Here is a 27,461-nt window from a genome sequence, read left to right as displayed (position 1 = left end):
ATACCCTCTGGACTAAAAAATGTTTGGGGCAGAGCAATAACTAAAAAGGTTCAAACACTTTCTTGCGGGTTCCTGGTTTAACCGGCTAAAGAAACCAGTCTAGCTGTTTCAAAAAAGGCTTCTTATTTTTTAAAACAAGGATATTCATTAGGTTTATTTATTAGAAAACTTTCAGTATATTTGAAGCTGATGATATTGGAGTGAATCTACCTCTTTCATTCCCTTCTTTTCCCTCACAGTGCCTCAAATGTGTAAGATTCACGTCTGCAACCCACAGTGACGCTGTTATCATTTCATACCTTCACTTTAGGTTTCCAATTACGAATAGTCTAGTTCAACTAATGATGTCCATTCCTAAAAGGGTAGCTTGGTGTACGAAGTTCCCGCCAATGCGAGGTTCCGGGGAAGGGTGTTTTGTATGCAGCCTTATCCGGCTTTGCAATAGGTTGCTTTCGATACTCAAATCCATGACCTCAAGGTCATATGGTAACGACTTTATCTGCGCCAAGGCTCTCCTTCCTATTGTGGTAAATTTTGGTGAAGAACACAAGGGGATGGAACTCCACTTAAAATGATAGTATTAGTTCAATGGAATTCCATGCAAAGTTAGAGTATATATAAACTTGAAGCCCTCTGGTAAGTTATAACTAATTGATTTATTCTGGTTGCCTAGCAATTTACAGTTGGTTTGCACAAGTAGTCTACTTGTCTCCTGATTAAAAAGAAAATAAAATGGTGTTTTGTCAATTAATTTTATGAAGTTTTTGTTTCTCCTCAAATCATAGAAGTGCATGTAGAGATGAATTATAACGTTTAAAACGGTTTGCCAATGAATCCATCTCTAGCTGGTCACTGGATTTCAGTAGGCACTATTTGAATCAACTCTTATATATGCTCTATGATTGAGCTTCTGCAATTACTTTAAACACTGGAAATTTTTTCTAATATCACATCATGACATTGCAGTGGCAAAGGTGTCAGCAAGCTCATCAAATGAGCAGACAAACAACGACGAGCAGGAGCAGATAACTATTGCCCGAGCTCTTCTCCACTACCGCCTAAAGGAAAAGATGACCATGGCCAACAACCCTAATGCAACTCCTTTTCCAAAGAAGTTTCCAATCCAACCCGACAAAAGACCCTCTTCACTGCAACCTCCATCTGTATCGAAAATACTACCTCTCATCCGCCAAAAATCTGCTCCAAGAGTCCGCGCGACATCCCCTGGAATAAAAGATGTCACTCGAACATCTACATACCAGCAGGGTGAGTACCAAACTTTTAGGCCCCAACATTTCCCAGTTCGAGGAGCAGCACCATACTTTCCAGTTGGGCACTTCAATAGGTCTTGCCATGGCATGGCACCTCCTGTGACAATTAGGACGGCTGTGCCAGTCTTCTCAGCCCCGCCCCTTCAGCCACCAGCATCACAGGTGTGCCCACCTCCTCCCCCTGGTATTGGTCACACTCAAATCCGCTTGGCTTCCCCTGTTCGCATTCGACAAGCTGTGCCTGTCTTTGCTGCTTCGCCACCAATCCCACCCACGACTACTGTGATTGCATCTCAATCAAAGGAAGGAACACCAGCCTTAGCATCCTCTCCTTTAGTTAAGGAATCTGTATCAGCTAATGCATCAGGCCCACCTGTTCAGGTAAAAGAATCCATGACATCGTCCAAGGAACTGTCACCTGTTACTACCCCAGATGTTCCAGTTCTTATAAAGGAACCTCCACTCTCAGTTCAGATACATGATCCGTCAGTTGTTCCCATTGCCTGCCCTCCAAAGAGTTCCATCCCAACCAAAGACACTCTGGATGCTCGTGATGCAAAGGACCTGGCAGAGTCTGAATCTACTGCAATGGAGAGCTTGAGACGACTAGAGATATGAAGACACCAATAATCATCTTCTGAGTTTGTAATTTGCTTCGTTTATCGCTTTAGGGTGTTAGGTTACACGCTACTAGGACGTTAGCAAGTAGATGCAATCTCAAACTTTAGGCCAATTCACTCAAGGTGAAGGCATGCATTAACATTAATGGATATTTGGTTCGGTTGCCTTCAGTCGCAGCAAGTGAAGTATGTTCTCTGTACAATGAGTTTACTTATGTTGTCTAATGTTGATGATTGCCTTCAGCATCTGGGAGTTCATACGATCCGTGAGGACTAGCAACGGCTAATCAAGAGTTGATTCTTGTTCTCGGACTTTAATTGATAAATTTATCTTGTTCCCAATCGAAAGATATGTTGGATAATTTCTGTTCAAGTTGGCTTAAAATGACAGATGCCTGTATGCCTGTGGATATCTGTTAAATCTATCAACTGAAGTTGTAAATTCATAATTCAAAAAAAAAAAAAAATTTGGTGATACTCGAAGCTGCTTTAGATATTGAATATGGCTGCGCAGTTGTAATTTGAAATTTAAGGACTTATCTTTTTATAGTAAAATAATGATAGATATCGTTCTTTCTAAGCTGTTTAATATCATTAGTCTCATCATAAAATAGAATCTAGCATAGTGATCTTGTACATGGAAAAATCAGGTATCTAATTAGATATTTATACTCGTTAAAATTGGATCCATACATATCAACCCGTGAGGACTAGCAACGGCTGGTGGTAGACTTGGATAATTGTGGTTAGATACAATTTTTTTTTTTTTTAATTGACACCAAATATCCACCGATCTAATCTCATAAAAATTTCTCGGATAATTATAGTTACATACAAAATATTTTTTTTTTGAATTGACACCAAATATCCAATCGCCAATCCAAAATTTCCAATTAATTCCATCAACTAATTGGATAAATCGAAAATCACTTGGAGTGAATTCCCCATCAACAAATCGGATAAATTGAAAATCACTTGCAGTGGACGACCTAACGCCCCAATATTCTTTAACCACTCTTTAAAAAAAATTCATCAATTAAACTGCAAAAATTAGAACTCGATTTTATATACATGAGAAACTAAGAAGTCATATCACTGCATCATTGTTATTTCATTCAAAGCATCAATGTTATACGCCCAATGGATCCTTGCCTTCTCTTTTTTCTCGTAGTTGTTAGAGGGATTCTATGAACAAATCCTGTTTTCCAGGGACATTTCAATATTTTATGACTTGTGTTCATAATTATGTCTGCTGCAAAATATTCAAAAACTTTATATATATATATAAACAACTAATTATACCATCAAACAGGATAGAGATATATCTACATAACTGCACAAAACACGGCAACCATTCAAGATATATCCATTATTTACAGCTCACTGCAATTAGGCTCACAATAAAATTATAACTCCCTGCATGAAGAAGAATTGAATACCCGATTTTACTTACTGAGAACTGATCATCAGCTTTCTACACTTGTAAACAGTTGGCAGAACATGCCAATAATCCATTTGCTAAATGAAGTTGATGATTACTCATCTGTAGCTAAACATCATAGCGGCTTTGGAAACATGAATTTAGCAATTAAGATGGAAGAAACTTTGGTAATTCAACTATACAATTGACTAGACTCGTTAATCCCTACTTCACTAAATTGTCACTTCCGGAATCGTTAATATGGTCAATCTCCTGGCTGTTTTCATGAAATCACTGCGACAGATGAAGGTAAAATTATAAGCTCTCTTTATAACCATTATTGCAAGATAGAAACGAGGACATGGAATCACAATCTGAATACAAGGTGAAAAGTGCTTTCAGACTGATTTGAGAAATATGTATAAAGTTGGAGTAGTAATCAAGGAAGAAAATGTATTTGAAACTTCCTAATTTTGTTGAAGAAAATGTTAGATAAAGGTATTAGAATAAGCATGAGTATAGTGCATCTTACGATGGAATAAGCTCCAGAAATTGTTTTAAAATGTAAATCAAGATCCTAACCTGAAAGGTTCATCTCCAGTATGTTTTACTGCACCAGCCGCATCCTTGTAAAGTACTTGACTTGTCATCTCTGATTTGTCAATTCCAAACATGTCAGCAAGCCTCCCGTAAAGCTCCTCATATGAGCCAAAGACCGAGAGGTCTAGAGTGCGACCTACATCTTCCGATTCCATGAAAACTTTACAATGCCCAGTCTCGATATCAACCTCCAAAGATTGATACTCACTGTGACATGGGAATGCTTCAAGAGACCTCTTCTGAGTTAGTGCAGATCTCAAACCATCAGATTGGTTTGATGACTTCTTAATATTTCCATCCGATGAGCTGTTTCTAGTAGCATCATGGATAATCTTTTCCTCCGATTTACTCATGAATACCTCTCGTTCAGTGACTATTTGCTGCCCAAAAAGCATCAGTTGTGTTGGCTTATTGTCACATGATTTCTTAGGGCTCTGAGAAGGATGAGCAATGGTTAGCAGACATGACACATTGTCATTAATGGGCGGATTGGCAACAAGAACACCACCAGAAATTCTAGGGGGAGGAGTGGAATAATCAAACTGGTGAAATGATGGATAGATCAAACCCGTTGGAATTTTGTTAAAGTGGAAATCTGATAAAGATAGACCAAACTGCATATGCCTGGCTCCCTGTATGGCTGCAGGAGCGCTGTCCCTTGGGAAGGATGTGTTTCCGGGGACCATTGAAGTTTGAAATTGACTTTCAAATGGAAGATTAAGGTGTTGGGGAATCCGTGGTTTTTTCCCGGGCGGCGAGAGATTTGCAAGACGTACAGCTGGTATGTTTGAGACCAGCTCAACTAGCCAAGGGTTAACCCGTTTCACATTCTGTAACAGGTCTGGTTCATCCCAACTCACCTGTAAAACCATTTGAAAACATCCTTACGGTTAACTAGGAAAAAAAAATTAAGAATTTGGAGAATGCCAAACTACCAAGAAAGGCTTGCGCATTGCAGATTTCAAAGTATCAACTTTTTTGATGAAATCTAGTGATGTTTAGGTTACTAGAAATATTTTCAACATCAGATAAACATCAAATTCATAGATGTCATGTACTAGAAGGCAAGAGCAACGTTTGTATGGTAATAATAACACTAATCCATGATTGAGCAATTTAAAAACCAAGAATTATAAAGCTCCTGACAAGATATCCTTCAACTGTTTCTTTACTAGATGTTGATCAAGGATCAAAATACACAACCACGTAGAATGAATGTGGGAAAACATAAAATGAATGTCAAAATGAAAAGAGAAAAGACGACTTGGAAGTTGTACTTAGTTTACTTTTTGATAAATATAAGAACTTGTTTAAGGTTTAACCAAAAGATTCTCAAATACAAGTTTCTAATCAACGTGCAACAGAAAGGAAAAAGAGAATGAGAAATAACAATGCCGAACATAAAATATATTCATTAGATTCAAGACCAGCATAGACAATGCAATGAAACAAAATACCTGAAGAAGTCTCCATGGAGAATTAGGCCATCTTATTGGATCTGCAACCTGAATTGAAGATATAGTCCCCATGAACCAACTGATCCTCGATGAATCCTCAGTTTCAAAAGCCATTTTAAATCTCATCCCAGGATACCACTGGATTCTTGTTGCTGCTTTAACTGCTCCAGCCCTTACACAAAACTCCGGTGTGCTATCTCTTGGGTAATACATGACCTCAAATGGCTGGCCATTTGCTGCAAGATTTGTTGCCTCAAAGACAGAATCTGGCCTTACCTTAACCCTTCCCTTCCTACCACCACAGGGACCAGAATTACCAGCATTACTTCTCATCAGTTTATTCTCTTCCTTCCTCAGGAAGACAGCAAAACCACCATAATTGGACCCACCATTTCCACCAACACCAAGAGTAGTCCATCCTACCCTGGTTTCTGGGCCATCACCAACACCACCTATTCTGGCACGCCGAATGCCAACACAGAGATCCCCATTTTCTGCTCTAAGAAAAACTATGGAATCCCCTGCAACAAGCTTCTTTTGGCTAACAAAGCTACTCCAACCTGTAGTTAACAGATGCCGCCGAGGTGTTCCCCTGTATATGTGCCTAAATTTCCATGCCTCACCGTGCACATCCTTTGCAATCACAGTCTGCACGGGAGGGTCTGCAGAGTAGTCCAACCTGGGGAAGATGGTCTCAGCACAGTAACGGGGCACGGAGAATCCACCACCATTGTTTGCATCTGATTGTGTCAATGTCTTGGCAAAAGATGCATGGTTTTCTTGTGAACCAAATCCACTCATTTTAAGATCCAATCCATCATCTTCACTATAATCCACTTCGCCGTCCCTAAGGGGATTCATCTGGATCTTGGCAAACACCTCATCAGTCTCATGATCAGCCATGAACTTGATTGCAACGACTCGACAGGGTATGAGTGGTGGTATGAGTGATGTGCCAAAGTCCACAACTCCTTGAGCATGCTCAGCATGGCCCTGGGGGAAGTAGTAAACCTTGGAGTTCACTGTAGGCATCTGAACCATAGCTCCAGCACAAGCACACCACAGCTTAGGGTCAACACACTTATCTCTGTCCTTCATCGATGATTCGATCATGGGCCCTTTGATGGCAAGAGTAATAAATAGAAATATAACTTCACCTAGAAGAACTCTGTGAACAGAGACAAACTTCTATCAAAATTGGGGAGAATGACAAAGCTGATCAGTTATCACACTATCATGGACGATAAATCGTTATTATAGGTTTGAATCAGCTTCACATACTTCATGGTCTTCATGGAAAATCTCTTACTAAGAAAAAGTGGTTTGATAAGTATAATTATTTTGCATCACAACTGAGAACTATGATTTACATATTATTTTATTTTAATTAAGGTGTCTAAATTAGAAATCTTCATATTTTCCAAATTTCACCATGAAATGTTTGTTTTTAATATATTTTACTTAAGCTTTATTATTATGATTATAGTTCTAGCAACATATTGAATGTAATATTCAATAAGACTCAGATTACTAAATTGTGATATTGACAACAAGAATCAACCTTGTACAACAGATTTACCTTAGTATACTCAAATTGTTATTCATTATACTTGACAATATAATTTATATCTCAAAAAAGTCAATGACAAAAACTTAGGAATGCGCCTAGATAAATTCCTCTTTCTTATTTTACATGGTAGATCAACTAGAAATACCTTTAAAATTTCATAATATCTTTAAAATTTCTAGATCTTATGAGATAACCACTATTAAATTTTAACTTATTTTCATTAAGTCAACTTAAAGAGATTCAAAAGTCAAATTAAAATTCAATTTACTCAAAAGAATATTGACAATAGTCTTTACTAAATAAATTGATGTAGAACGGGATGGAAAACTTATGTATGAAAGAACAAAGATATGTAACAAAGTCAAAATCAAAGCAACAAAGTTATTTATTGCTCTGGAAAGACCAGATGCAACCCCTCGAGGAGTAATAAATCAACCACGGGTATAAAAATACAGAAGCACAGTAGCAGTAATGTTCAACAAAAACCCACGAAAAATTGCATCTTTGTCCAAGGAATGGATGTTCAGAAGAAAGAGGAACATCATTACGGGATGAAGCAAAACAGAGAACAAACCCTTTCGTGCATATCTTCAAGCAAAATATTGTTTTTAACGGTAGAATCATCTGTGCTCGAATACAAGTCAACATAACACACACGAAGTTGCATCTTTGTCCAAGGAAAGGAGGTTTAGAAGGAAGAGGATAGGAAACATCAATACGGGATGAAGCAAATACAGAACAAACCCTTTCAGGCATTCCTTCAAGCAAAATAAAGTTTGAATCAGTAGGACCATCTGTGCTCGAATACAAATCATCGTCAGATGGAGTTGGAAATTGAAATTGCAAAACACACACACATCGAAACAGACTGTAAGCTGAAACACAAAGATCTACATGGATCAAGAAATCAACAAAAACGAAAATAAATAAAAATTCCAGCTGGATGAAAAAGGAACCAACCGCCCGCAAAGCAATCGCCGGCGGATTCACGATTTCGCCGGAGTGCGAGAGCAGCTCAGATCACCATCTCATCTCCCCCTTTCTGCTGTAGCAGCCAAGCTCAAGGTTTTATAGAAGAATAATTTTTCTATCAGATCTGATCAGAGAAGCTCTCGCCGACCATTAGATCCGATCTAATCCAATCCAATCCAATCCAACGGCCTCCGACAATCATTTGGTGGCGTGTCCTCACAAGGAAACGGTGGGGCCCGCGACGCTGACATCCAATTAATTTAGAAGCGTCATTAAATATTTAAAATATTAATTATTTATGTATTAATTCCTCATTGTTTTTTCATGCGGTTAATTATTTTATGGCTTTAAAACTCTAATTAATATAATATTTGTTCACACCTTAAAATTTTAAAATTAGGTCACAAATCCGAAGCAGTGGATTTGACTTGTTGTCTCCGACACACTCAAATCCAAACCACTACCTTTTAGAGATCACATTGACATGAAATATTTCTTCTAAATATATATTTTTATGATCTTCCCATACCCATCATCAATGAAACATCGCACTCCTTAGATAATTTAAATTTCATAATTAAATATTTCATATATTAAATATTTATGATATCCCAAATTTCATCACATATATATATTGTTTAAAAAAAATAAAAAGAGAGAAATTACTTTACGCCAGAAATTACTTGAAAAAAATATCTCGTCCACGTATCCCATTTATCCCATTATAGATGCTCTAACTGGCTATATCTTTTTTTTCAATAAATAAGAAAAATATTTATACAGTGGTTAAATTTTTATTTATTGAAATACAATAATAAAAGATAAATAAATAACATATTGGGCAAGATAATTAATCAGGCTTTGAGGATTAGGTTAATATTGGCTTTGAGGAATTAGGTTAATATTGAAAAGATACTAAAAGGATTGTAAGTTTAAAAAGATATATGATATCTTTATTAGTATGAGATTTTTTGGGTAAAGTTTAAGAGTAAAGTCATGAAGATCTAGACCTAAAGTAGAAAATATCATATCATTGTTGAGATATATGAATATATTTTAGGCATAACAAATGATATCAGAGTCATGGTCCAGATCAGATATCATGTGAGCTGATCTTTAGCAAAGTCGAGAGTGGGCCAAGGGTAGATCAGAGTGATCGGATCGCAGGGAGGTTCAAAATTGATCAAGAGTGATCGGATGCTCATAGGGAAGTTCGGACCATAAGAGTAATGACGGTCTGTTGTTCGAGGGGAGGATTGTATTGGGGATTCAATCAAAGTCTCATATGGGAAAGATATGGAAAAGATCTTGAGTTTAAAAGGATATACGATATCTCCATTGATATGAAACCTTTTAGGTAAAACCCAAGAGTAAAGTCATGAGTGTTTAGGCTCAAAATAGATAATATTATATTATTATGAAAATATCTAAATATCATCTAGACAGAACAATCGAGGTTGATTTCGTCACATCAATCAGCAAAAACATACGTTTCTATTCAATTATAGATTTAAAATATAGTTCCAAGTTATCACCAAAATAAGATAATTTCATTTAACCTCAAAACATTTCATTTAGGAACAATCTTCTTCTCAAAGGTTAAAAAACATCATGATGCCCACCATGTCGAAATTACTTTTAAAGGCAAACCACAACGACAAAAGCTTCCATGAAATGGATAGCATAACTAATTATTCACTATGTCACACCAATCAAATGGATGCCTAATGATATTGTCTCGTAATATTTTAGGGCCATGGTGAATATTATTAAACCGATGATCATATCAATTCCATTTTTAATTGGATTTCTTGTGCACACTTCCAAGTAAATTGATATGATGGTCCAAGTTTAGAGTAGATAATTAATACGTAAAAAAGCAAGCTATTAGCATCATGTGGACCTTGATAATTAAGAAGCTCAAAGTGAACCATGTTTTTAGTACTAGCTATAAGCTTAAGCAATGGGAGTAGTTAACCTGTCCTAATTATAAGTTTCATCTAAAATTAATTGATTTAGAATATTACTTAACTTGTAGGTAAAACTTGTTTTGTTTTTTAAAAGTTAAAATCAATATGGTCCGCTGATTAGTCAGGAGTCTTTATTCAAGTTTGGTTCCCACAGTAGAAAAATGAACATCATATGGTTGAGATTTGACTTATGTGTGTGTGAGAGAGAGTAAAAGTAAATTATAGTCCAGCGCTGTTAGTTAAAAAATGCATTTGTTAATTCGTGACTCGATTTTTAAATGTTCCTTAGAACTGTAATATTTATTGGTGATGAATGTATCAGCTAATCAAATTTGATTTTGATAATGAAAAATAGTTCAAAATTAAATTGTATTGTGATCTAATAAACTTATCTAAGTATACAAGCAAGACTTAGTTGAGTCTAGACAATAAAATCCTAGTCAAGAGATTAAGCATGATGCCTGATTAAGGAATTGTGCACGAAGTCCTGGTCAAGGGACTGAGTATGAAGTTCTGATCAAGGGATTTGACACTTATCAGATCAAGACATCGGACAAAAGTTCCGGGGTCACGAATACCAGGCGGAAGTCTAGGCGGATCGAGAATCGGATGTCTAGCGGAAGTCCCGGAGGTCAAGGTCAGATGCTAGGCAAAAATACAAATGAGTGTTTGACAAAAGGTAACTTCCCTGAGAGTAGTAGGTGAGGGGGCATTCCCCGTTGAAGGAACAGTAAGTGTTGGTTCGATTTAGGATTTCACAGGAAATTCGAAAGTCAGAACCAGACAGTCCCGAGGCTGTCAAATTAATTAATAAATATTATTTTATATTGTGCTAACTTTATTTTGCAAGGTATTTTTGGTATTTAGACTAACATATTTTGCAGGAGTTGAAATACACAACTTAGCCTCGGGTGAACAGTGCTCGAGGTGCCTCAAAGCTACGCGGAGGTGCCTCGGAGCTGGGCGAAGGCGCCCTCGCGCAGATAAATTTTGAGGATAAAGTTTTACCGAAGTGCCTTGAAGCACATGGAAAGTGCTCTGGAGCTCATTAAAGGCGCCTCGTAGCGCCTGGAATACACCCTCGCACCGATAAAAATCATAATTTTCGAGGGTTATTGAGTCTGAAGCGTATGAGATCAAATTTGCATTTGGAGGCACTTCAGATGAAGTTGGAGAGGCCCTCAATACTTTATAAAAGTAATGTTTGGCAGCCACAAAGCATAATTCATTCGCTACAAGTTCTGTACTTGCACGTGTTGGATCGTGAACACGTGAGAGGAAAGGGGGAATCATGTGTTTTTTTAAAAATTCTCTTTTTTGTTTTGAAAAACGAGTACACAGCGGAATTTAAATATAGAAATAAAAAGTCAAAACACAAGTATGCAAGCGGTTTACTTGTTTTAGAGCATTCAACAACTCATACTCCAAAATCCAGGTCCCACAGACCTATCGATGGATAATTTACTAAAGACCTCTTCCAGAACCGCTAGAAGAGGGAATCAAGTACGAAAGAAATAGGATAAGTGTAACACACTTCACTTTCCTTTTCAATAGAAATTAAGTATAGAATTTAAATTATCGTTACCCAACACTTTTCGAGGATGATCGGCTTAAGCATGGTGTTGGATGGCTCCTCAGTAGTAGTTGGACGTAGCAACATCGTAGCGGAGCAACAGTGGGAAGCCGAAGCAGTCAGAACTTTAAATGGACGTGTAGAAGCTTGTAGAAGAGTTGATGTTGAAGGGCTGGTCGAGATGCTCTTTTATGGAGTGTAGAAGACACTTTCCATAGCGCTGAAGGCGCCTTCCATAGGTAAAAATTTTATCCCCAAAAAACTACTCCTTATCATCGACTAAGCCTTCTACGTTATTTGACTGAAGGCACCTTCTAAGCTCCCGAAGGTGTCTTCTATGAACAGTACTCAAGACGCCTTCAAAGCTCTCGAAGGCGCCTTAGGTATTATTCATCCGAGGCATTTTGTGTTCTATTTGCCCTATAAAATATGTTAGTTCAATACTAAAATATCTAATCTACAAAACAAAGTTAGCATAAATAATAATAAGTAGTAATAATTAGTTTATGTCCTTCTAGAATCAGGAACTAGTCAAAGTCTCAGTTTAGGGATCCGAAATAGATCTAAACTAGACCAGCGCCTAAAGTCCAAACTTGGACTCGTCCTCATCGGAGCTCTCTCCTTCAGTGACTTACCTTCACTTACCAACTTGCAGTATATTGACTAGCCTCTCGACCCACCAAGTCTTCTCGCAGTTGTTAGGTCCGCAGACCCAACTGGACTTCGACCACTTGTCAGGCCCCGTGGACCCAGCCGGGCTTCCTACTAGATATCAGGTTGTCCCTTTGACATATCTAGGTTTCGTATCAACTTTCGGGTCCTCAGACCTAGTTGGGTTTCATTCTGATGTCAAGTCCCCTAGACCCGTCAATCCTTGTATATTCGGTAAATACATTAGATCACAATAACACCTAACTTAACTCACTTGTCATTTATCAAAATATGAGTTAGACCGTTAGTGTAAATTATACCAATAGCACACTACTCCGAAAAGCTCTCCACGACAACCAAACGCTGATATGACAACCAACACCAAAGTTCTAAATATTTAAAGTTGTTGGTAAATTCAATATTTACATTTACTTTGTAATTCAAATTTACTCAATAATTCTTCGAGCTATTAGTGAATTGTCCAACGTAACCACTCAATGAGTGTGAGCCTTGAAGTAAGAGTTGTCTCATACATGTTAATTTTATTTTTGTTATTCTTCTTTTACTTCTTTATTTCCGTTGAGTTTTCTTTATTTCTTTACGATAAATATAAAAAAATCACAAAGTTTATTCACCCCTCTAGGATGCTTTTCGATCCTACAATATTATCCCAGGGGCTTTTTCTTTTTCTTCATTCATACCAAGAACAACATCACACTTTAGGCACATGTTTGTGCTCCCTACGACAAGCACCACTCACTTAGGTGTCCACCACCATTCATCTAATCTATTTAGTTTTTGCTTTTTCCTTTTTTTTTTTAAAGAAAAAAAAATGGAGCCAAGTTGCTCCGACAAACACCACTTTAGCAAAACAAGTCAATGTGGTATGAGTAATGTGTTTGATGGAGTTAAAGACTACATCATATAGTTAGGTATGCATTAATGGCAAACCACAGATGTCTTTTAGTATTATTGTTTTTTTTTAATTTAATCATTATTTGACTTCTAATGTCATAGACCACTGATCGATATGAGTGATTTATATCACTAGTAATATATACAAATTAATTAAAATATTATGTTCTTACAAGTTGCAAAAGAAGGAAAGCTTGTAAGGTATACATTCTGCTGTAGGAGGTAAATGAATTTAGCTATACAAAAGTTTGATGATAACATAGTGATTGATGAACTGACCTGCAATGTCATGCAATTTTTACTTGTGGGTCTTGCTCTGACTGGTGCAGCAAGAGAAAACAAGCAAAAGATAAGTCATTTGAATTTTCTTTAACCCATTTGAATTTGTTAGAGGTGCATGAGGTGATAAATGTTTATTTTTTTTTTCTTTTCAATTTTCAATGACTTTATTTTATGCTTTTGAAAACTGCACATAAAATTCAGAAATTTGCCTCTTCAGCTGAGACTGACCCAACCAGCTGAAATCATTTGATGGCCTTGGCACTCTCATCACATCTTTTGGATGGATAAATAGACTCAGATGTGCACACTACTCAAACCTGAAATTAGTAGTTCCATTGGCAAAATGTGCCTCAGGATAGTGTGGCACGAGCAGTGTCTTAAATTTATACTTTAAACCACAAGGCCAGAATGGGCTCTTAAACCTATGAAGAATATTATGACAAGGCCTAACAAACAAGGAAAAAAAAAAAACCAATCATCAAAACAAAATGAATGTGGTGAAACTAGAGTTTTTCGTGTTGGAGAAGATCCTGCAAAATCACCGGGGTCATGATGTCATGATAGGACATTCAAGTTGTCACTCACACACCCACGATTCGAACCTCAACTACGAAATAGAGGGCGTAATCAAAGGAAACCGGACTTCTGGACTGATAATACTATCAAACAGCTCGTAATTTAAGAGTATCATACAAGACAATCTTTAGAGATGATCAAACTAGATCTGCCCATGATAACCAATCTCCGCGCAACTTCTTATGAATGATATCAGTGTGACCATCCATATGTTCTACAACTTCACCGTCCAACAAACAAAGTCCCATCTGCAAGAGATGGCAATGTCTTTGAAAATTCAAAGGGCACATACATCTTAAGAAGTTGCTCTCGACGAGTAGGAACCCACTTTCTCTGATCCAGACTGTCGGAGAGACATTACTGTATTGAAAATTTCCTCAGAAGAAGCATCAACGATACCAACTGCCATTATTGCTGGATGACCATCCTGATCCTGAGGAAAGCAAATTCTTTAGTTTACTAAGAACTCATAATATTTTTTAATGAAGTCAAAAAAGAAACCGTGATAGGCAAATTGATATCTTTGGCTTCTTTGAACAATCGCAAACCTACATGTTAAAGAAATATTATTTTCTAGATTCTTTCAGTAGAAAACAAAAGAAAAGACAAGTCAATACCATTTTTAAAGCCAATTATCGTCCACATGAAGGTGCCATTACGTCAGATGCAATCGGATCATCATTCATAGATGAAAAAACAGTCCAGTTTAGAAAGTTAAAAAAAAAATTAAAAAATTGTTATAGCTAGTACCTAAGAAATAGTTTCCGAGATAATTCTCATGAAAACAAATATCCTGGTCAAGAAATGACATTCATTATTGAAATGCTTTAAAAGACAAAATAAAATGGTATTCAAGATAAAGAAGCTGAACTAAGCAAAGGAGTCTAAGGAGAAAGAAAGGACACCAATACCTATAGAGTGTGTTCGTCTTCTCTCATTCCTATTGCTTGACCTGGACATCAAGAGCAATGTAACTAAATCCAAATTTTCTTTTATACAAAACCAATACCAACAAAACAACACGTCATGCTTCAATAAATGAACAAATCAATGTATATGATTCTGTCCAGAATCTGAGTCAGACAAAGACCGGCTGAGATATTATCGGTGCTGATAGAGAAGCGACGGGGACACACTTAGCATATGTGCCCAGGAAAGCGGACCCCACGTGGGACTGAAGGATGGCGGTGACGAAACCGGCGGTACTTAAGCTCTGTGCACACTAAGACAAGCACACGGAACGTTAGAGATCAGAAATCAGGGAAAAAATTTCCGCCGTAGATCTTCCGATGCTCAAGTCAGGTACTTTTTCTTCAGAAGAACAGTGTATGAAGGGAAAAGAAATATATAAGACGAGTGCTAATGTGCGCGTACCTGGCTAAGGGAGAGGACCTCCCTTTTTATATGACAATGCGTACTTCTGGAGCCTGACCGATGTCAAAGAATGTCGGATGTTAGGACCTGTCAGGTGATGGAGGACACGTAGTGCTCTCTCATTAGTTGAAAGAAGATTCCATTTGCAACTGATAGCAGACCACTAGAATATTCCCTGACAAGAGGTTACGATTCCTTGACATTGTTGTCACTTAGTGCTTTCTGTTTCGCACGAGTTTAGCTACGGACAACTCGAGATGACTGTTCGAGTGTGCCACCTGGCTCGAGTCTTGATGAGAAGGACGAGCTATGGTGAGGGCCTCATCTTTCTCGTTTGGATCGCTACAGGGCCGACCGGGAGTTGTCTTACTGAAAATACCAGGTCTGGCTATGCGGACCGAGCTGAGGAAACCCGACTAGTCAGGGCAGGTCAGACATTACCTCGGGCTGCACCTAATGGCTTAGATTTGGGACCCTGATATGTCTATACCTGACCGGGAATTGTGCAACCGATGACGTCAGGCGATCTAACTTCTTCTTTCCCCTTTTAATTGCTGGCTGCCACATCCCTTTGACTTTTGACTGCCACGTCCCCTTGACTTCTGATTGTCATGTTCCCTTGACTTTTGACTGTCACACCCTCTTGACTTCTGACTGCCACGTCTATACGGGGCCCTTACTTATACGTCGTATTACAAGCCTCCCCTCCAAGTCTAGTCGAAAGAGACCCAAGTCTGACTGACTAGACCCTAGTCCCTTTGTCGCTTCCTTTCGCCTTTTGCTTGACGGCTCCAATACCTTTGCTGGCCAGGTGCTGTTGACGTTTGAATTGAGGCGATGATTTGGCAGGCCGACCGAGCGGCCATTGATCGCGAGAGCATCTTCGCTTATAACTCACGTGGGGATGAAAATCTGGTATTCCGACCGAGAGGTCGTTGGTCGTGAGAGCATACTCACTTATAACTCACGCTGGGGCGAGAGTCTGGAATCCCGACCGAGAGGTCGTTGGTCGTAAGAGCATGCTCACTTATAACTTGCGTTGGGGCAAGAGTCTAGAATCCTGACTGAAAGGTCGTTGGTCGTGAGAGCATACTCACTTATAACTCGCACTAGGACGAGGGTCTGGGATCTCGACCGAGAGGTCGTTGGTCGTGAGAGAATGCTCACTTATAACTCTCGCTGAGACAAGAGTCTGGAATCCTGACCGAGAGGTTATTGGTCGTGAGAGCATGCTCACTTATAACTTGCGCTGGGGCGAGAGTCTGGAATCCTGACTGAAAGGTCGTTGGTTGTGAGAGCATGTTCACTTATAACTTGTGCTGGGGCGAGAGTCTGGAATCCTAATCGAGAGGTTGTTGGTCATGAGAGCATGCTCACTAATAACTCGTGTTGGGGTGAGAGTCTAGAATCTTGACCGAGAGGTCGTTGGTCGTGAGAGCATGCTTACTTATAACTCGCGCTGGGACGAGAGTTTGGAATCTCGATCGAGAGGTCGTTGGTCATAAGAGCATGCTCATTTATAACTCGCGTTGGGGCGAGAGTCTGGAATCCTGACCGAAAGGTCGTTGGTCGTGAGAGCACGCTCACTTATAACTCGCGCTGGGGTGAGAGTCTAGAATTCCGGCCGAGAGGTCATTGGTCGTGAGAGCATGCTCACTTATAACTCGCGTTGGGGCGAGAGTCTGGATTACCGACCGAGAGGTCATTGGTCATGAGAGCATGCTCACTTATAACTCGCGCTGGGGTGAGAGTTTGAAATTCCGACCGAAAGGTCGTTGGTCGTGAGAGCATGCTCACTTATAACTCGCGTTGGAGCGAGAGTTTGGAATCCCGACCGAGAGGTCATTGGTCATGAGAGCATGCTCACTTATAACTTGTGCTGGGCGAGAGTCTAGAATCCCGACCGAGAGGTCGTTGGTCATGAGAGCATGTTCACTTAACTCGCGCTAGGGCGAGAGTCTAGAATCTCGACCTAGAGGTCGCTGGGGATTGAAGGAGATGTGCTCGTGGACTTAGCCCAATCCACTTGCGATCATGAAGCGTATCACATAAGTCATCAGTTAAGTTTAAATCTTACTCTGATTCCGAGGTTGGGATAAGGCGCCAAATTTTGATCAACACTTTCCGTCGCCTTCTACTCCATTTCCTGAGGTAGTCGCATGAAATTTTTGATCCTCGAGGCATGATCCTCCTGAGGTATGGTGCCACTGTTTGCATATCGACTCCATGATTTTCCTGTCTTTTCATCATAAGTGTCATTTCATAGGGAGTTGACACGTGGCCCACAAACTTTTCTTGTTATGATGCTTGACGTATGCTTTTTGTATGCGACCCCAGGGCGCTTCTCCCTCTTGATCTGATGGCTATCGTGTGCACCGCCATTTCAATTGTCCGACTCAAATCCTGATGTTCCTTAAGAGTTTCTATTTAAAAACCCTAAAGGCCTCTAACAGTTGTTCATCAGCGCTTCATCTTCCTTTGATCCTTCCTCCTTTGCTTGTTTCTACTCGTTTGTTGTCCCCTTCCTGTAAGTGCTTCTCCCTCCTCATCTTCTGCTCCTTTGTTTGTTGATTGGATAATGGCTAAAGAGACGGTGGTACCATGGTACGCATATTTTCGCTCGAATTTTGATAGGAGTGACCTCAAGTTTACATAATTTAGTTTGTGACTTTCCGAAGCATATCAGCTTCGCCTTCCAAGACCTGATGACAATCCTTATTCTCCTCCCACTAGCTTCATGACCTTCTTCAAAGACCAGCTTCTCGGCGGTCTCTGATTTCCTATCCCTTCTTTCTTCTCTTCCTTGAGTCAGTATTTTGGTATCACCTTGTCCCAGTTTGCTCCTAATGCCTTCCGCGCTATGTGTGGAATGGTAATCTTGTGTTGACTGTATGAGATCCCTTTGACTCGTCACCTCTTTCACCATTTCTATTCCCTTAAGCGCTCGGAGCCGGGCGTCTTCATGGTGCAATTCAGGATAGGGTATAGATTTTTTTGAGGGCATACCTTCTTCCAATAAAGGCTGTAAGTCACACTTTTTCTATGTCCAATTGCCCGAGTCCGTGACCTAGCCCATTGAATGGTGCCCAATCTTCCCTCTCCCTTTGAGTTGAGAGACCAACAACACCAGCCTGCTTGTTTGACCGCCTCTGAAAAATTGGACGGAGTGCAACTGCGACTCTCTTCTCTACTATGGGAGATCGTGCTGTATACTTTCAGGCTAAACCCTATCCAGACGTCTCTGAGTGCACCTTTTGGTAAGATCACTCGACTTTCCTTGCATATCTCCACTAACTGAGATATTTTCCTTTATCTGTAGAAGTCATTATGTTCTTTACCTTCACCCTTGACTCTTCTGCGATGCCCAGCGCAATCCTACGGAAGTGAGGTAGAGAGATCATGGTTGGCCAGGAGGTCCCCTAGGCCAGCGTCTCAGCAGGGGCCTCTTCTCAACAGTCGGGGGACCCTGAGGCCCCTGAAGCTGAATCACTCCCCAGCGAGGTAGCTGCTGGTGAGCGAGCTCCCTCTCCAGCTCCCAAGCAGCGCTTATGCCTTTAACGCAAAAGACGACGTGTGACTCCATCAGTCTAATCTTCACCCCAAAGGTTGCCTTTGTCGCTAAAACTCCTGTCCGGGTGAGCACTCCACTTTCGTCAGAGGCTGCAGCCCCTTCTCCTGTTCCAGTCCTCATCCAGGAGCATACCACCGCCCGAGCGGAAGACCAACCCAGGACTTCTATGCCTTCTACTCCTTCGTCCTCAAGCCAACAGCCGCCTCTAGCTCCTGCTTCTTCTTCTCGCCCCAAGGAGCGTCTCAAAGGACGGTACGCCTTTACTTATTCATTTTAGCTGCCATCCCTCCAAGTGATGGGTCCCATCCCTTCTGCCAGCACCTCTCCCAACTGTGGTCAGGTGCAACTTTATGGTGCCCTGACTGATTCATGGAAAAACATCGCCGACCAGATTTTGGACTTCTCCCAACTGGACTTGGCTGACCAATTCTCTCAACGACTAGTGTCGGTAAGTTTTATCTGCTTTCCCTTCATGACCTGGGAATACTGCTAATCCTGCCCGTACCTTTTACAGGCCTGTGTCATGGGGCTAAGCCTTCCCAATGCGTGGTCGGTCTTCACCGGGAGAATGAGTCTCTAAGGGCTTGCATTCAAGAGATAACATCTCCTATGACTGCTGGTCGCGCTTTTAACCTGATGACCCCTAAGAGCCTAATTCAGTCTCAACTGCAAATGGCAGAGGACCGGACTCGAACTACTAGGGACTTAAGCTCGTGTAGAGTCCGAAAAGGTGAGGTCCCTGGAGACTGCCCTGAAGACTAGTGAGTCCAAACTTAAGTTCGAGGGCATGAGGCGAGTTTAGATCCTGGCCGACTTGGAGGCGAAGGGCACAGAGGTTATTAGCCTCTCCTCCCAATTGCAGGATCTCAAAAATGCACATGCCTCCTTACAGACAGACCTAGCGACTAAAATGACATATTTGTCTGCCAACACTGATCGAGAGGCCGCCCTTTAGAAATAGTTGGAGGCGGCTCAGGCTGTTTTCAAATCTGTGCAGGTGGAGCTTTCAGTGGCTACTCACCATGAGGTGGACAAGGTGCGGGATGATACTGACAAAGCTAGGGAAGAGCTGAAGGATTACCAGGAGGGTGAGAGCTCTCATCTAGCCGCTCACAAGACCTCCTTCTTAGCCTCCAAAGATTTTGGATTTAAGATAGACAACCTCATAAACCAAATGCTTTGTTATGGTGGCACAGGGGCCTTACTGCAGCTATAAGAGAAAGGCCCGCTCCGATTGACTCCCCTTGAAAACTTCCTGGACCAGACCTGTCTCCTGAATGAGCTGCCTGACGAAGCCTTCCCTGCCTTTGAATAGTTTGTGTTCTCTTGTAACTGCCTTTATTTTAAGTGATGACATAAAGCTTCAAACTTCTTTAAGACTTTAATCTTGAAATTTCTTTAGGAAGTTGTGTGAGGGTTACGTGGATGGACCTGTCATCTGAAATGTGGTGCTAGAATGTCTAAGGGAGTCCACCCAAGATCGTAAGACATTTTACTTTATATGATTAAGTAACTTGTCAAGTATATGACCCCTTCATGGATGCTCGGTTGACTTATCACCCTGGCAAGCCTCTGCAAGGGTCATTCCACCTAATCGGGCACTTAATTCTTACTGACCACTACCTCTCCCCGAACGATTTATGTAGTATAACCACTCGATCGGTCGCGAGCCACAATGATTTCCGAGTCATCCTGCTAGCCTGGGTGAGGCTCACTGTAGTTACGCCTATTTTCGATGTTATACAGACTTCCACTCCATACCATGTGTCCTTTTATCTGCCTTTTTTGACAAGACCATTCTCACACCAGATTCCAAGATGATCCAACAACCAACATTACTTCTACGCCTATGGAAGACGCTAGCTACCTCGTCTATGGATCGCATGATTAGCGCTGATGTCGAGGCATCCTTCCGAGCATCTCCCTTGACTACTATAAATAATCTGCTTCTCTCATTTGGGCTTCTCGTTAATAGCTGAAGTCATCTTCCCTTCTCTCCTTCCTTCCGTGCTTTTGCTTTTTGGCCTTCTGTTTGCGACCTTGACCTTTCCATGGATTCTCCCATACCTAGGTATGCTCCTGGAGTCTCAACCTTTAACGGTGTAGATCTAGACGATCTCCGATTCATGAATGAAGTGTCTGTTGGTTAGTCCTAGGAAAACGTACCGGTTCCACTATACAAATTTTTTTTTGTACAAGTGTCGAACCTTTTCTTAAATAACCTATTGTGTTCTTTAGAAGTTAAATTAGGAATCGCAGACGGAACTTAACATCATTGATTCCAAATTTAACTTATCTGTTCTTAATGGTTTAGATTTGAATTGCAAGCGGAACTTAACACTATTGATTCAAATCCACCTATGTTATTAATTCCATTAAATATTAATTTCTAAAATTGGCTTCCAGGACTACATGGCGAGGCACATGGCCTTCTTGGATATGGGAGCAACCACCACCGCCTAGACAAAGCCTTTTAAGGAAAGCTAATATTTAATTTACTTAAATAACTCTAGGTTAACAAAAAAAAACAATCGAATCACAAATTCGAAAACAAAGAAAACACAAATTTGAAAAACTAATTCGAAATACTAGATCTAATGTCTCTTGTGTTTGGAATTCTTACAAAAAGAAATAACTAGCATGATGCAGAAAATAATTGCTAATTATACCTTCTCTTTGTAAACTAATGACTTCGAGATCTTCTGCCGTATTCCTCACCTCGCCTTGGACGTCGTGTGAGCGACGATCCTCCAAGATGAAAACCACCCAAAAGCTTTCTTCCTCTTCCTCTAAAATTCGGCCACCACCACCACCACCACCAAGGAGAAGAGAGCAAAGGGAAAATGAGAAGAGAGAGGGGCGGCCACCAAGAGATCCTCCAAGCAAGAGAATAGGAATTGTGTCTCATGAAACCTCCCCACCCCTTCTTTTATAATACTTGCCCAAGGCAAATAAGGGAAGAATTTTTACAAAAAATTAAAATCTTCTTCTAGTTTTTCCTTTTCCCTTTTTATTTTCCTTTTCTTTCCTCTTGATTGAATCAATCACCAAAAATTAATTTGATGATTTTATTTTTTTATAATATGGCCGGCCACCTTGCTTGGGCACCAAGCAAGGGTGGTCGACCCTATAAGAGGAAAGGAATATTATTTTTTATAAAATTTTACAAGAAGAAAAACTCTTATAAAATTTTACAAGCTCTCTTTCCTAAAGTAGGAGTTAAAAAAAGAAAGTTCTAAAAATCAAAACCATGTTTTAAAATTTAAAACTTCTCTTATAAAATTTCCTTTTTTAACATGATGATAGAAAATTTAAATTTTAAAATTTATCTTCCTTTTTTTCTTAAACCATGAGGATGGTTAAAAAAGGAAAGTTTTAAAACTTTTAAAACTCTGTATTAAAACATGTGGCCTAATTCAAATAAGGAAAGTTTTAAAAATTAAAATCTCTCTTTTAAAACTTATAGTTTTCTACAAAGAGAAGATTTTAAAAAATTCAAAACAACCCTCCCTTTTTGAATTATTATGGTCGGCCCCTACAAGCTTGGTCACCAAGCTATAGGGCCGGCCCCTTTCAAGAGGATGTGGCCGGCCCTTGCTTGGTCACCAAGCATTGGACCGACCCCCTTCTTGGACACCAAGATGGGCTTATATTTGGATGAACTTGAGGCTATAATGAGGCTACGACAGAGACCTAGAGGAGAAATTAGTTTTGGCCGTCCGATGAGCTTGAGTATCCCGTGTTCGCCCTGAACACACAACTCAAGTTCATCGATAATAACTCATTCCACTAAAGAGTTATTATCGCACTACCGCATCAATCCCAAATTACATTATGGGCTCCTTCTTATCATGAGTGTGTTAGTCTCCTTGTGTTTAAGATAACGAATGTCCACTAATTAAGTAAGTTACTGACAACTCACTTAATTAATATCTAGCTCCAAGAGTAGTACCACTCAACTTCATTGTCATGTCGGACTAAGTCCACCTGCAGGGTTTAACATGACAATCCTTATGAGCTCCTCTTGGGGACATTCTCAACCTAGATAACTAGGATATAGATTCCTTCTATAATCAACAATACACACTATAAGTAATATCATTTCTAAACTTATCGGGCATATTGATTTATCGAGCTAAACCTCACCCTTTGATAAGTCAAAGAAATAAATATTAAATATATGTGCTTGTTATTATATTAGGATTAAGAGCACACACTTCCATAATAACTAACGTCTAGTTCTTTTACTAAGTAAGTACAAAAAGAACTTACCTAAATGGTCCTACTTAATACACTTAGAGTATACCAGTGTAATTTATTAATCAAGATAAACTAATACTTAATTACACTACGACTATTCCGATGGTTTGTTCCTTTCCATCTTAGTCGTGAGCAACTGTTTATAATTTATAAAGAACCGACAATATGATCTTCTGAGTGTGACACCACACACCATGTTATCTACTTATATAAATTAATTGAACAATTATATTTAACAAATAAATGTAAATATTGACCAATGTGATTCTTTTATTTCAAAAATAAATGTTTACAAAAGCTAGACTTTTAGTATACACTCCAACAGTGTCTACAACCATGCACATTATCATACCCTCTGAGGTCCATCGACTCTTTCGACCACCTCAGGGCTATGAAACTTTTTTCAAAGAACAGATTGTGGTTGGTCATTGTTAGAGTGTATACTAAAAGTCTAGCTTTTTGTAAACAATTATTTTGAAATAAGAATCACATTGGTCAAATGTCTACATTTATGTTAAGTGTAGTTGTCCATTTAATTTATATTGTAGATAACATGGTGTGAGGAGACACATAGAAGTTCATGTTATCAGTTTCTTATAAATTATAAATAGTTGCTCACAACCAAGATGGAATGAGACAAACCATTGGAGTGGTTGTAGTGTAATTAGATATTAGTTTATCTTGACTAATAAATTACACTAGTACCTATGAGTGTATTGAGCAGGACCATTTGAGATAGTTTCTTTTTATACTGACTATATAAAAGAACAAAACCTCTGTTATTATGAAAGTGTGTACCCTTAATCATGATATAATAACAAGCACGTATATTTAATGTTTATTTCTTTAATTTATCAAAGGGTGTGATTTAGCTCGTTAAATCAATAGGTCTGATAAGTTAGGAAATGATATTATTTATATGGTGTGTTGTTGATTATAGAATGAAATTGTGTCCTAGTAATCTAGGTTGATGATGTCCCCTTGAGGAGCTCATAAGGATTGTCATGTAAATCCTACAGGTGGACTTAGTCCGACATGACGATAAAGTTGAGTGGTACTACTCTTGGAGCTAGATATTAATTAAGTGAGTTGTCAGTAACTTATTTAATTAGTGGGCATTCAATATCTTAAACACAGGGAGACTAACACACTCATAATAAGAAGGAGCTCATATTATAATATGAGATTTATGCGGTAGTGCAATAATAACTCTTTAGTGGTATGAGTTATTATTGATGAACTTGAGTTCGGTGTTCGGGGCGAACATGGGAAGCTCAAGCTCATCGGGAGACCAAAGTCAATTCCTCCTCTAGGTCCCTATTGTAGCCTCTTATATAAAGCCTTATATCCACCCAAATCCTAGCTTCTTAAGGCCCAAGTTAGGGCCGGCCAAGCCTTGCTTGGAGACCAAGCAAGGGGTCGACCAAGCTAAGCTTGGAGCCCAAGCTAGGGTCTGCCAAGCCTTGCTTGGTACCCAAGCAAGGGGTCGACCACACACAAGAAGAAGGAAGTTTTATTTTTTGTAAAATCTTTCCTTTTATAGAGATCCATAAAAAGGATTTAAAAGGATGATTTTAATATAAAACTTTCCTTTTTAGATTGGTCATAAAAGGAAATAAAAAGGAGTTTTTATTTTGTTAAAAACTTTCCTTTTATGTTAGTTTTAAAAGAGAGTTTTAAATTTTAAAATCTTTCCTTTTATATCTTTCTACAAAGGAATAAAAGAGAGATTTGAAATCTTTCCTTATTTATAGTTATCTATAATGTGAAAGAAACATTTTAATTTTTGTTATAAAACTTTCCTTTTTGAAACCATGTTTTATTTTAAATCTTATCTTTTATAGATATCTATAAAAGGATTTAAAAGAGAGAGATTTTAATTTATAAAACATTCCTTTTATAACTATCCACAAAAGGGATTTTAAAAGAGAGATTTTAATTTTTATTTAAAATCTTTCCTTGCTTGGAGAACAAGCTTATGGCCGACCATGCTGTGGTAAGAAAGGAAGTTTTATTATTTGTTACAAAACTTTTCTTTTTTGCCAAGACCAAGGAATATAAAAGAGAAGGATGGGGTGCCTCACCCAATAACACATCTTCTATTCCTCTCTATTCTTCCTTGGTGGCCGGCCTTCGCTCTTTCTCTTCTCTCCTTTTGTTTTCTCTCTTGGAGGCCGGTGGAATCAAGCTTGTTCTTATCTTGGTGGCCGGTTGATTGAAGGAGAAGAAGAAGAGAAAGAAACTCTCTTGTCTAGCGTCCCTTGGAGGATAGTTGGTGGCCGGATCTTGGAAGCTTTGGAAGAAGCTTGGGTGGACTACCTCTTGGAAGATTGTCACCCACACGACGTTCAAGAGATGGAGAGGAATACAATAGAAGATCAAGAGGTCTATAAGCTACGAAAGATATAACTAGCTATTAGTTTCTACATCATGACTAGTTCATCCTTTTGTATAGATCTTGTAAAACCAAACACAAGAGGTTATCGATTTTAAGTTATCATTTTTGTTATCGATTTTATTTTTTGATTTCATGTTTCGATAATGTGTTTCTATTGTGGTCTCTATAGTTAAACCTAGTTTACTGTAAGAAGTTAAATATCCAATTTCTCTGTGAGGCTTTATCTAGGAAGTGGTGGATGATCCCATAGTACCTCGCCATGTTTAACCTGGAAGTCGATCTTAGAAATAGATATTTGATAACTTCTGTAATATGATTTAACTTAGGAAGATCGCATCAGTTGAACTTGGAGTAAGAATGTTAAGTTTTGTTCCCAATCGAAGTTTAACTTTTAAAGGGAAATTTGCATTAATAACGTTAAGCATCGTTTGCAATCCAAATTTAACTTTAGTAGAGCACATGGGTAGTTAGGATAGTTCTATGTTTATACAAATTTTTGTATAGGGGAACTAGGACGATATTCCGAGTAGCAACCAATAACCTAGGTATGCACCTAGAGTCTCAACCTTTAGCGGTGTAGATCTAGATGATCTTCGATTCGTGAATGAAGTATCTACTACCATGCACATCATCATACCCTCCGAGATCCATCGACTCTTCTGACCACCTCAGGGCTATGAAACTTTTTTCAAAGAATAGATTGTGGTCGGTCTTTATTTTCCTATCTATCCCTTCTTCTCTAATGTGAGTCACTACTTTCGCATTTCCCTTTGCCAATTCACACCCAATTCCATTTGGATCATATGCAGGTTCGTTCTCATCTGCAACTTGTGTGATATTCACTAGACTCCATGCCTATTTCATTATTTTTTCACTCCCTGACGCCATAGTGAGGGTTTTTTTCTGCTTCCAGGATTGTAACCGGACTAACCTTTTTGCACCCTTACCTTCTTCAGAAATGGAGTGGAAAGATAAATACTTTTTCCTCTGCTTTCTCTATGTTGTGAAGTGGCCTATCTAACGGTGGTCATCTGTTCCTTCGGCGCCTCCTCTAGGAGACTACCGCTCAGACCCCACTTTTGTGGAGGTATCATCACAACTAAAGGGTTGGTGCTTCGATTTGAGTGTGTTGTTAAAGGAGGATGTGCTTTATTTATTTACGCCGAGTCTTGTTCCTTCAGAGTTGCTGCACTCCCTTGGTAAGCACTACCTTCATCCTAACTTGCTCTTGCTTGTCATACTAACCTTCATTTTACTACATCTGACACTCTCTCTCGATCATCATTGACTAGGCCCCTCCCCTAAGTTCTTTGGAAATAAATCGCCGAGGATGTATAATTTTGGGTAGGCGGGGTCTTCTGCATTCTATTCCAATCGTTCCCGGGGTGGCTACCACTATCATCTCTTGATCGAGTAACTGTCCGACGCTGCCTCCTGCACACTCTGTCCCAGAGCATGCTGGGCGGACTCATCCTTCTCCTCCCACTCGTCACCCCCGGACTCTGGAGGAGGGGTCTGACTCAGATGAACAACCATTTTTCGTCAATCAAGGCACATACCCATTGGATCCCGCCCGGTAGCCGAGGCCCATACTACGACTTCATTGCCCCGGTCAGCTCTATCTTTTGTTCTCGATCCATAACTCCCGAGCAACCCCCTCATTCTTCCAGAAGCCTGGTCGGAACAGATCGAGGGAAGGCTCCGGTTGTTAAAGAAGAGATCGATTTTGAGTGGCAATCTACACCAGCCGCCACGGCCGGGCCTTCTTCCCCTCGGCTGTCTTCTTCTACTCGACCTGGCCCTATGGGACTGCTCCTGGATCATCTCGGTCTCGATATTCCCATTTTCATGCTACTATGCCTTCAGAGTGGGGATTGCATCATAACCCTGAGCGACCCCCTCATTCTTCTAGAAGCCCGGTCGGAACCGATCAAGGGAAGGCCCCGGTTGTTAAAGAAGAGATCGATTTGGAGTGGCTACA

The 27,461-nt window shown here is 39.6% G+C and overlaps 1 protein-coding gene and 1 pseudogene across 1 annotated transcript in view; one reads left to right on the top strand and one right to left on the bottom strand.

Moving 5' to 3' along the window:
- LOC121984829 (double-stranded RNA-binding protein 6-like) overlaps positions 1–2,233 on the top strand; it is a 5,808-nt gene extending 3,575 nt beyond the window's left edge. The window contains exon 3 of the mRNA XM_042537971.1: positions 967–2,233. Coding sequence (XP_042393905.1) covers positions 967–1,889 — 923 coding nt within the window. The 3' untranslated portion in view covers positions 1,890–2,233. The remainder of the gene's footprint in view (positions 1–966) is intronic.
- Positions 2,234–3,231: 998 nt separating this feature from the next.
- LOC121984828 lies at positions 3,232–8,014 on the bottom strand (annotated as a pseudogene).
- Positions 8,015–27,461: the final 19,447 nt, after the last annotated feature.

The sequence above is a fragment of the Zingiber officinale genome, chromosome 5B (assembly GCF_018446385.1).
Source record: "Zingiber officinale cultivar Zhangliang chromosome 5B, Zo_v1.1, whole genome shotgun sequence".
Taxonomy (NCBI): domain Eukaryota; kingdom Viridiplantae; phylum Streptophyta; class Magnoliopsida; order Zingiberales; family Zingiberaceae; genus Zingiber; species Zingiber officinale.
The sequence above is the reverse complement of the archived record's forward strand: the minus strand, read 5'-3'. Positions and strand labels throughout refer to the sequence as shown.